Source organism: Conger conger, chromosome 11 (assembly GCF_963514075.1).
Source record: "Conger conger chromosome 11, fConCon1.1, whole genome shotgun sequence".
Classification (NCBI taxonomy): domain Eukaryota; kingdom Metazoa; phylum Chordata; class Actinopteri; order Anguilliformes; family Congridae; genus Conger; species Conger conger.
In genome coordinates, this window is record NC_083770.1 from 10,509,228 (window position 1) to 10,521,727 (window position 12,500).

The 12,500-nt window shown below is 48.0% G+C and overlaps 1 protein-coding gene across 1 annotated transcript in view; it reads right to left on the reverse strand.

Moving 5' to 3' along the window:
- LOC133140097 (transducin-like enhancer protein 4) overlaps positions 1-12,500 on the reverse strand; it is a 50,011-nt gene that overhangs the window by 14,115 nt on the left and 23,396 nt on the right. The window contains 4 exon segments of the mRNA XM_061259664.1: positions 366-419; positions 858-977; positions 10,460-10,479; positions 12,359-12,500. The exon segment at positions 12,359-12,500 is cut by the window's right edge and continues 63 nt beyond it. Of these exon segments, the coding sequence (XP_061115648.1) occupies positions 366-419; positions 858-977; positions 10,460-10,479; positions 12,359-12,500 (336 nt within the window).

Genomic DNA, 12,500 nt, shown 5'->3' on the forward strand with positions numbered 1-12,500 from the left:
CTCACTCACTCACACCCTCACACCCTCACACCCTCACACCCTCAAACTATGCTCCTACTGCAAAACAGTTTGAGTGTTTTAGTCTTCTAACGAGACTATGAATGAAACAGACACAGAAAATATAACCTTTTTTCAGCAATATTTTACTGGCTAACCTTTTTTCAGCAATATTTTGGTCTTGTTTAGCAAAAATGCAATAGAAATAAGATTAAAAGTCAAAATGTAAGACAAAAATACTTGTTAGATTGACTTGTTTTTGCAGTGTTCCTCTACATTCTTCCCTCCTTCACACTCTGTCGCTCAAAGTATGCCTCCCTCCCTCCCTCACACACCCCTCTCTTCCATGCGTGTGTGTGGAGCTCTACCTCGTTGGAAACGTCCACCACCAGGTTGTCATCGCTCTTCTCCCCATCGCTGTCCTGAAACAGGGAAAGGCTTGCAGATTTTCATGTTTTCATCTTTACTCCCATGCTGAACTGCACTGTCTCAACCATGCAGCAGTTTCCATCTTGTTCAGAAGAATACAGACAAACCCCTCCCTGGCAACACTCCAGCCAATCAGCACTGCTGTAGTCAGACCCTCCCTCCATGGCCACCACTACAGCCAATCAGCAGTGCTGTAGTCAGTGTGTGACACTGCAGTGTCTGTGGTCAGTGTGTGCAGTCAGTGTGTGACACTGCAGTGTGTGCGGTCAGTGTGTGTGGTCAGTGTGGGGTCAGTGTGTGCAGTCAGTGTGTGACACTGCAGTGTGTGCGGTCAGTGTGTGACACTGCAGTGTGTGGTCAGTGTGTGGTCAGTGTGTGGTCAGTGTGTGGTCAGTGTGAATGACAGCAGGGAGCCAGCGCTCCACACTCACATAGCGTGTGGCCAGGTCCTTGTCGTCGGTTTTCTGCTTCTTGCTTTCGGAGGAGTAGTCGGTGGAGTTCCTGTGCTTGTCTGCCGTCCTGAAGCTGGCCGACGGGGACACCGAAGAGCTCTGAGGGGCGAGAGGAACAACCAAAAAAACGCTCAACTGTCCATTCCGCAATCCAGCGTTCAGCACAGAGCGTTTCCCGGCAGACAGACGCTTCCCACACGGAATGAATGAATGAATGAACATTGAATGTGTGCCGTCTGTCCAAAGGAGTGACCACATACGCACTCAACTCACACCTAAGCCACGTAAGAATAATCTCTAGTAAAATACAAACTCACACCAGAACCCTGCAACCTTTCAACATTTCACATCCAACATCACAGGAACACACTCATGCACATCTGCTCCTCTTCCCACCTTCATCAACAGATTAATTTATCTGTACTTACATGCCTTTAATTAGCGTAAGTGCTTGTTATTCTGATGCAATTAGCTAATTGTGCAAATTGAGATTGATACTAAAGAGCCCCTTAAGTGAAGAACAATTTAAATCAAGGGAATCATTTGAAAGTACTGGCAAGGGCAATCTGCACAGGTTGCCTACACTCTGCCAGACACACATTTAACCTACACCCTACCAGATACACACAGGTAGCATACACCCTGCCAGACACACATTTAACCTACACCCTACCAGATACACACAGGTAGCATACACCCTGCCAGACACACATTTAACCTACACCCTACCAGATACACACAGGTAGCCTATACCCTTACAGACACAGACAGGTAGCTTATACCATGAGAGATAAACACACGGAACCTAGAGGGTATTTAGGGTCGAAGATGACACTGTAGTTGAGCAGAAAGCCTCCGGCCGGGTGTCTGTAGGAACAGGAAGTGTCCCAATACAGAGATATTAAACCACTCCCAAACAGGAACTCTTCCCAGACAGATATATCATACCACCGTCAAACAGGATATGTCCCAGAGGCATTACACCACAGCTAAACAGGAATTCCCCAAAACACAGAGCTAAGCGCCAACCGGAATTCCTCCAAACGGAGATAAATCAATGCCAAAAACAGTCACACCAACGCTGACCAGGAACATGGTCCATAGCTGTGCATGTGCTAACTGAAGGATTTCCAGCTGAAGTAGATGCTTTACGCTAAAGGTATGCATAGCGTATTCATACTCCCCAAATGAAGAACAGCATAACTCCACCAACTCAAATCTGTAAAGAGCTGAGTTAAAGAGCGAGAGTTAAAGAGCTAGAGTTAAAGAGCTAGAGTTAAAGAGCTGTGGTTTGCCCCGTGAGAGGCCTGCGGTAAGCGCATTAGGGCAGAGCACGGTTCTCCCCAACAGAAACGACCCTCTTCAGAAGCGCCTCCCCATTTGCATGCGGGGATCGTTCGGCTCAACGGGAGCAAGGTCGCCAACGCGACAACCAACAAAATAAATGACAAATAAATTAAGTCGTTGTGAAGATGAGTCACCGGAATGTCAAAACACCAATGTTCCGGTTGTCCCTAAAGAATAAAAAAGCATGAAAAAAAAATGAACGAGCGTGAATAATAATGTTTTTTTTATTATGTTATAAATGTTCTTTTACTAAAGAGAGGAGGATGTGCTCTGGGGCTCAACCAAAAAATGAGCACTATCCCATCAGTCAGTGCGTCCCCATTAACCTTGTGCACAGCAGTAAGCCCTAATGAGGGCCTTGTGTAAGCCACTCATTAACATGAAATCTAAATTAATTTAATTACATAATGACAGACTCAGGTGCGTCTTCACTGAGGGGTCCTGGAGGTCTGCCAGCACTCCTTCCTGCCTGTCTCACATCCATATTCTCTCTGTCTCACATCTATCCCCCTGTCTCAAATCCATATTCTCTCTGTCTCACATCTATCCCCCTGTCTCACATCCACATTCTCTCTGTCTCACATCTATCCCCCTGTCTCACATCCACATTCTCTCTGTCTCATCTATCCCCCTGTCTCACATCCATATTCTCTCTGTCTCACATCTATCCCCCTGTCTCACATCCATATTCTCTCTGTCTCACATCTGTCCCCCTGTCTCACATCCATATTATCTCTGTCTCACAGCTCTCCATCAGTCTCACATCTATCCCCTCTCTCTCACATCTATCTGCCAGGGTGATTACAGGGGAATTTTCAGGGAGAAGTGGGACTCACTCAGGGGTATTGTCCAAGGACCTCAAAGATAGAGTGAGCTATATGCTGAGCACACAGCAGAGAACCAACCAACCAACCAACCACAAAGCAGACAATAGAGATACCCAGCCAATCACAAAGCAGACAGCAAAGAGAACCAACAGATCATTACACAGTCAGCAGAAATAACCAACCAATCACAGAACACACAGCAGAGATAGAGACACACACACACACACACACACACACACACACACACTCTCTCTGCGGTGTTTAAACACGCCCGCAGAGTGCAGCCTTCAGCACGTCACCGCTCACCTTCCCCTCTCGAGCCGCGTTCGAAAACACGCGTGAACAGAGACGTCACCGCCAGTGAGGCGAACGGGTGGGACGGGAGAAAAGTCCCGCCGCACAAATAACTTCAGTCTTTCGCGTAAAAGGGCCTCCGTTTGGCCGGCGAGTTACCCAGGAATAGAGGCCGCGGATCGCGGAGGAGCCGGCTCTTACAGAACAGGGCCGACACGCCTGTCTGTTCCTGTTACACACTCTAACACTCTCACAGTAACTGCCTATATTCTGTGATTGGGCGGCGGTACTCCAGGGTTCTCCTCAGAAAGTGATCTCCTCAGCCGCAGCCCACTCCTGATAACAGGCGGCTGTGATGCTATGCTCTCTGTGTAAAGGCTCTCTACTCTGAGAGATAGAATGGGCCCGGCTCTGCGCAATAGTGCAGGCTGTGAGCTGGGAAATGGGATTACGGGGAGCAACGGCGGTATTAGCATTTCATATTTTCATTTAAATGCCTTCCATCTCGCTCTCTTCCATCCTGTCTTCTCTTCCCTGCTTTAATCTGGTATTGGACTTCCTCTCTGGCCGCCGAGAAAAAGAGAAACATTCAATTTCACATAAAACTAAAAACTCGAGGGATGTTCAAGTAGATAACTGAAAGGAAACACTGCAGAGTATAGCAGGACCTCCATCAGAGAGCAACTCCATCAGACAGGAGCTCCATCAGAGAGCAACTCCATCAGACAGGAGCTCCATCAGAGAGCAACTCCATCAGACAGGAGCTCCATCAGAGAGCAACTCCATCAGACAGGAGCTCCATCAGAGAGCAACTCCATCAGAGAGGAGCACCATCAGAGAGTAACTCCATCAGAGAGTACCTCCATCAGACAGGAGCTCCATCAGAGAATACCTCCATCAGAGAGGAGCACCATCAGAGAGTAACTCCATCAGTGAACAGCTCTATCAGAAATGAGCTCTATCAGACAGGAGCTATATCAGGCAGGAGCTCCATCAAAGAGTAATTCCATCAGAGAGCAGCTCCATCAGAAAGGAGGTCTATCAGAAAGGAGCTCTATCATAAAGGAGCTCCATCAGAAAAGAGCTCTATCAGAAAAGAGCTCTATCAGAAAGGAGCTCTATCAGACAGGACCACTATCAGAAAGGAGCTCCATCACAGAGCAGCTCTATCAGGGAGCTAATGCCCCTCCCCCAGGCACTTGTGTTATCTCAGACACTGTTTGTTCCCATTTGTATCTAAGGCTTTAGTCAACAAGCCCCACAAAGGGTAGGCAAACAGTGCACACACATAGAAATGCACACACATGCACACAGTCACTCACACAATGCACACACATACACACACACTCTGTATCTCTCTCACACGCACACACACTCTCACGTCTCAGACAGACACAGACACAGACACACACACACACACACACACTCACACACACACACACACTCAAAGCTCCTTCTCCAACTCCTCTGGGTAAGTAAATGACTCTGCCCATAAATTCCCTCTCCCGCTTTATGCATCCATCTGTGAGTGAATTTATGTATTTGCCTGTAACATATCCCAGAATTCCTCCTGATGTCAGGTCAGCCCTCACGGAGCACAAAGAGTAACTGCCTCATAAACTCCTCCCACACCGGGGCTCGCCGCCCCGCCCCGCCCGCGCCGGCCGTTTCCGCGGAGACGGCGACGGGGATGTTTCCGCTCCGCTCTCGTCTCCGACTCGTTGCGTTTGGAGGAGGGCGCGCTGAGCCTCGTTAATTAGCCTCGTCAAGGCGCCCCTTGTTAATGCGTTAAACGCCGCCTCCCCTGCCTCAGACAGCAGATGCACACAGCTGCAGCAACACAAACATCTGCGCCTCCGTCAGCAGGGACCCGCCGATACTCAGTACATCATATTCAGGCACACACACACACACACACACACACACATATATATACACACACACACACACACACATATATATATACACACACACACACACACACACACATATATATATACACACACACACACACACACACTCACACACACACACACACACACACACACACATATATATACACACACACACACACACACACACACACATATATATATACACACACACACACACACACACACATATATACACACACACACTCACACACAAATATACACACACACACACACACACACATATATATATACACACACACACACAATGTATAAGCACACTCTCTCACACACACACACACACACACACTGTATAAGCACATTCACACACATATATACACACACACAGACACACACTGTATAAGCAAACACACACATATATACACACAGACACACACGCACATATATGCACACACGCACACATACACACACAGACACACATAAACACACAGACAAACACATACACATACACAGACACACACATGAACACACACATTTATACACACACGCACACATACACAGGCAGACAAAGGCTAGTGGAGGTCAAGTTCATATGGGCAGGTAAGGGAAGGTTTGTTTACCCGGTTGTGAAGCCAAATCCCACTCACACATGCCTGGCCAATTAGAGCCCACCCAGCATCTACGCAGACCAATCAGAGCCCACCCAGCGGCTGGGCGGGCCAAAGAGAACCCACATTGTGGGAGATTAATGAACATTATTCATATCCCCCCTGCCCTGCGGTCTGTTGCCAGGGAAACCAGGAGACCACCAGCCAGGGCTGCTCTGAGCTTTATGAAGTGGTGGGGAGGGGGGTGGAGCTTAGAGACCCTGCAGACCCTCTGTCCCATGCTTATCAGCCTTTAACACCGCCAGGCAGAGCAGCCAATCACAGGCCAGCACAACACAAATCCACCAATGCCAGATCAGCGTCACTGGGGGGCGGGGCGGAGGAGCTCAGAGATGGCGGGAGAATGAGCTGTGGAAGAACGCTGGCGTGTGAATTAGGGGGGTACGGACCGAGTGGCAGATAATCTCTTTAGACACCCCGAGCAGAAGCCACGTCCCGGAAAAAAGCTGCCGGGGGCCGCGGCGGGATGGTTGGCACGGTTACGGCGAGGTGGGGGCGGGGCAGCGGAGCGTGACGCAGGATTAAAACCATACATCTACATTAGCCGCTCCTATGTCCCTACCCCCCTCACAGTCTCCATCAGTTACTCTGGGCTGGCTATCCAAGACAGCGTGTGTGTGTGTGTGTGTGTGCGGGAGGGGGGGTGTGTGTGAGTGTGTGTGCGTGTGAGTATCTGTGGGTGTGTGTGTATGTATGTGTGTGTGTGTGTGTGTGTGTGTGTGAGTGCATGCATGTGTATGCGCACAAGTGTGTGGGTGTGTGTGTGTATGCGTGCGCATATGTTACTTTAATGAAACACATTCATCACGGTTTCCTTATGGCGACCGCATCTAATCTATTATCAATCTACAAATCAGCACGGCCCCTAAAGCATGCAGGCAGGATCAGCACAGGAAATGACTGTCCTTGTGGGGGGGTGGTCTCACCATCTCAGCGTTGAAGGACATCATACTGTCCCCCACACCCCTGAACCACTGAACCACTGAACCTCTGAACCCCCACAACCCTGAACATACCTGAACCCCCACACCCCTGGGGGGGCTGAAAGGTTTGGGGCGCAGAGGTGTAGCACAGCAGCAACTGTGGATGTAGAGGAGTGGGGCGGGTGAATGCCACCCAAAATGAGATTCCGAACAGGAGGCAAACAAATCAAGCAGCAATTTCACTGCAACAGCAGACTGAGGGGAGGAGAGGTTCACTGGAAGTCTTGCCCCCCTCCCCCTGCCCCCCCCAGTCACCCCCAGATAAGATTTAGCATCGCACCACCTGCCCTCCTCCTGTTTGTTTATGCTGGAGGGGGTGGGGGTGGGGGGTGGGGGGGTCAGGCAGACGGTGTCTCGCACCACCCTCACATCCCGGCCGCAGAGAACACACGCTAGTTACCATGGAGACCCCCTCCACACCCCCCCCCCCCCCCCCCCTCAGTGTTATTGGATACTGTAGGGCTTCTGGTTCTGTTTTTCTGTTGTTATTTCCTGCCGTTCTAAAGGCCACCTGTCTGTCAAATACCGCAAATCAGCGGGCAACTCCCCAGCCCTGGCACATTAAAAATCTAATTTGAGTCGTTTCCTAGGGCCGTCAATTAAAGCACCCCCCCTGCCGCACGCTAGTCCTGCTCTTCGAGGGAAACTGAGGTGCGCGCACACACACACACACACACACACACACACACACACACACACACACACACACACACACACACACACACACGCAGTTGCTCGGCCTGACATACACACAGGGTTACTGCATCTGAACTGTGCTCAGGGCCAGAAATAATTGGTTTGAAATGTCTGCTAATATGAGAAGGAAGAGCAGCGTAAGCAGGCAGCGATACACGCTAACGCTAATGTCCGCATGAGACATTAATGTGCCAGACTCCTTCTGAAAACCCCATCTTAGGGGACTAATTAAGTGTGGCAGAGTCTCTCTCTCTCTCTCTCTCTCTCTCTGTCTCTCTCTCTCTGTCGCTCTCTCTCTGTCTCTCTCTGGTTTTCAGTTGAACTCCAGTCCAGGTGCATAAATATGCTATTAATTGCCATGACAACAGGAGGACAGGGAGTGGGGCTGCAAGACTCTAAGTTGCCAAGTTGGATAACACGGTTCCCCTCAGTTACCCCCGGCAACCCTGCAGATATGCACAGGTAACCACACAGACAGACCCAGGCAATCTCACAGACAGACACAGGTATCCTCACAGACACACACAGGTAACTTTCCAGATACACAGGCAACCTCACAGGTAAAACCACAGGTTGGTAAACACACCGTTAAACACACACATACAGGTAAATCACAGGTAGGTAAACACACACATACAGGTAAATTACAGGTAGGTAAACACACGGTTAAACACACACATACAGGTAAATCACAGGTAGGTAAACACATGGTTAAACACACACATACAGGTAAATCACAGGTAGGTAAACACACGGTTAAACACACACACACAGGTAAAGCGCGGGTGTTTGCCCAGCCGTTACTAAACTGCGCGAAGCGTGTAGCTCCCTCTCCTCCAAGCCCCGACACAAAGACCTTGTGTCACCGAAGCACAAACAACACACCATACCGCACTCAATTATTCATCGGCAGGCTGGGAGAAGCTGGGCCAAGGAAGCTGCAAGGTCTCCAAAGAAAGAGGGGGATTGAGGCCTGACCACCAGACTTCACACCTAATGCTCCCTCCACATGGAGACACAGGAACCTGCAGAGATCCTGTTGGGTCACCTAGCTGATGAAGGCTTTACAGGCCGAAACATGTCCCTGTGACCGCTGCTATTAAAAACATAGAAATACATCTATATTGTGAGTGCTGGCCGTTCCTTATTTACATTGTATGATCCGTGGGCTATAGCACTCGTAAGCAATTCAATACATTTATTTTTCTGCTATAATCACGAGCGAAGAGACCACAACTACAAGACCAGAGAAAGACATCAAAGTGCACCACGTGATATTATTTTGTCACATGCTACATGCTACATGCTACGTTTATTCAGCTGCTTTGCTGAATAAACGATTCCTTATCTCCTTGCAAGCCCTAGTCCTCAAAACACATTTTCTGCATCCACAAATCAAATATAAAAAATGTCCTTTACAGTATTCATATTTGTGTCAGCACTAATATCTTAAAGCAGGCTTGAGGCTAACTAGCTACAGTAGCTAGGAGGTATAATGCGTTTTCATTGAAAAATATGGCTGGTTTTTCTCCGAAGACAACTTCCTTCTTCAAAGAAAATATTGCTAGCGTGTTAGCGTTAGTGCAAAACATTTCTCTGAAACACGGATATAGGAAGTGAAAACGCCACAGATATTCCGATTTGAGATCTTAATCACTGAGTGCTTAGCTATTCTTTCACCTTTGTTGAAGCCCGGTAGAAGTGGTCTGATTTGCATATCATTATTAATATTCACAGAGGGCATTCATAAGATCACACAGCTGCACGTCCCGCTCAGAGCCAATCACAACAACCACAGCAACCAAACACCATCCAATCAGAAGCCACACAGCAGTGTCCCACAGAACCCATCACCATTAGAGGAAGGACCTCAGGCATTAAACCAAGGTCTCTGCTCAGCTGCAGGATAAAATCCATTCTAAGCCCCAGGACAGGTGATAATTCACCTGGCTTATCACCACTCTGCTCCCTATACGCTCCTCACTGGCGACATTCATTTAAATACACACCCTCCCTCTCTCCCTGCGTCTGCTAATGAGAATCATGCTATTGCTCACACTAACAGCCTCCTCTCAGTACTAACAGCCTGCTCTGCTAATGGCCTGCTCTTGCTGCTAACAGCCTGGTCTAAGGGCTAACAGGCTGCTCTCATTGCTAACAGCTAACAAACTGCTCTCATTGCTAACAGCTAACAAACTGCTCTCATTGCTAACAGCTAACAAACTGTTCTCATTGCTAACAGCTAACAAACTGCTCTCATTGCTAACAGCTAACGAACTGCTCTCATTGCTAACAGCTAACAAACTTCTCTCATTGCTACATTGCTAACAGCTAACAAGCTGCTCTCATTCCTAACAGCTAACAAACTGCTCTCATTGCTAACAGCTAACAAACTGCTCTCATTGCTACATTGCGAACAGCTAACAAGCTTCTCTCATTGCTAACAGCTAACAAGCTGCTCTCATTACAACAGCTAACAGACTGTTCTCACTGCTAACGGCAAACAGACTTCTCTCACTGCTAACGGCTAACAGGCTGCTCTCACTGGCCCACAGGATTAATCACTGCAGGACACCGACGCAGTGTGTGTGCAGTGTCTGCACAGGCTTGTAGACACGGGTGGAATGTCAATAGAACAGTCCTATCCACAGCATATGCATACATCTGCAGAAACCAGGACCAACCAATCACATGCCTTCCTAAAGAAAAACACCTCAAATGTCCACAACGCATCACAAAAGCGCATGTTTGCATGTATATGTGCGTTTGTGAGATTGAGTTTTTAGGTGTGTGTGTGTGTGTGTGTGTGTGTGTGTGTGTGTGTGTCTTCACCCAGGCCACTGAAATTATGATAAAAAGAAGAGTGATGCTCACCTTGATGGAATCTCTGTCTGCTGGTACGGGAGAGCAGCACATGGGGAAAGAACAGAGACAAAATCAGGACCACTCATCACCAGCCCAACAAAGACCAAATCAGGACCACTCATCACCAGCCCAACAAAGACCAAACCAGGACCACTCATCACCAGCCCAACAAAGACCAAATCAGGACCACTCATCACCAGCCCAACAAAGACCAAATCCACTTGCTTTATCAACCCTGCACAATTACATCTACATCACACTACATCACATTCTGCACGTATACAGATATTTTTACACACACATCTTTTTAACTGTGTTTAAACGTCAAAACAAAAGAAAAAAAGAAGCCACTAAATAACCCAGTGTGGTAAATTAAATAATTAAGATGGTGTTGTTATTCGTCGTTGCAGCTCTTAAAATATAAAGACACAGGGGACTCCTCTGAGCAGGTACATTCTCTCCAGGTAATTTCTAATTAACCTTGTATGCCGTCTATTGCAATCACTGCACCTACGTATACTTATCATTATTCCTTGTGTATTACTTGCTAAAACTGTATTATTGCCGCTTCTTGGTGGGTTTGTTCTCATCAGACCACAACTACAGGGTCAAAGTTTTATCCATGTGGAAACTTCTGGCACTTGGAACTGTACGTCCCTCTAGGGTCTTTCAGCCCACTGGTTCCTGGTTATGGGTATGCACGTTGTTGTACAACGCTCTGCCAAATGCCTATAATGTAATGTCATGTAATGTAACGGGCAGAAGGAAATAAGAGTGTGTGAGGCTGGGGGTGGAGGGCGGGGTCAGCAGCATGATGCAGAAAAGAAAAGATGGAATTAAGAATCCCAGACCCGCTCCAAGGGGAATTGCCCTGTTGTTTCCTGTCTTAACAAGTTTCCCACAATTAACACTCCCTCTGTGTTATTAACGAGTTTCCCACAATTAAAAACAGCCCACTGCATGCCCCACCTCCAGAGTATTCATGACTAATTGGTGTTACAGGTTGCTACAGAAGTGTAAAAGTAATCATGCCAATGGTCTTCATTAACCTGGCCACATTAGTTCATGTGTTTTGAAATAATCCATGAATATATGAGGATGTATAAATAGAATATGGTATATAAATACACACACACACACACACACACATATAGGCCACACACTCTCTCACACTCTCTCAGTCACACACTCACACACACTCACACACACTCACACACACACTCACACAGCGGGGGTAATGCAGGGAGGCCTCTCCCCTGCAGAACAGACTGCTCTGTTTACAGTGGATGTGCGCTGCTGTTTTCATGGCAGCAGAGGACTCCGCAAACTCAAGTGTTTGTGCAGGAAGCTGCTTCTTACAGAGAAAATCCTAAAGGCTGTGCTAATTGGGGGATTTGCATACGTGCATTTTTGTGGAGTAGAAAGCCTTTTTTGAAGAGCAAAGTCTATGCGAGTAATTTGTGTGTTCATCATTATGAGCACGATGGCTTTAGTGCCAGTTTTCGAACCAATTAACCAAACGACTCCCTGCAAACGACTTACTGATGACCACTCACTAATACATACATACATACATACACACAAACCAACAACTCTGCCCCCTAATGCCCCACACATAAGACCTTGTATAACGAGAGAGATTTTGAACCCCGCCCTCTCACTCGTCCAAATATTTGTTGCACGAATGTGTTACCAGTCGGCTAAAGACTAAATTGCCTCTAGCCAAGGGCAACTACATTCTTTTGAATTTGAGGGTTACGTCATCAGGGAGCATTAACATGCTACGAGCCTTTGCTTTCCTACACTTCACTGTACTTACTAGCAAACTAGCCGAGCTAACCTTGCTACACTCGCCCATCCATAACTCCCCACACCAAATGCATTGTGGGTTCTGGTGTTTTTTTTTACCTCTTTGGTGGTCGTTGTCGTGGTGTTTCTTCTCGTCTTTGATGGGCAGCTGGGGGTGGCCTCCCAGGGCGCTGGAGAGGGCGAGGAGCCCGGCGCTGCCCCCTACGGGCGGGAGGCTGGGCGGCTGCAGGCCGGCGGGGTG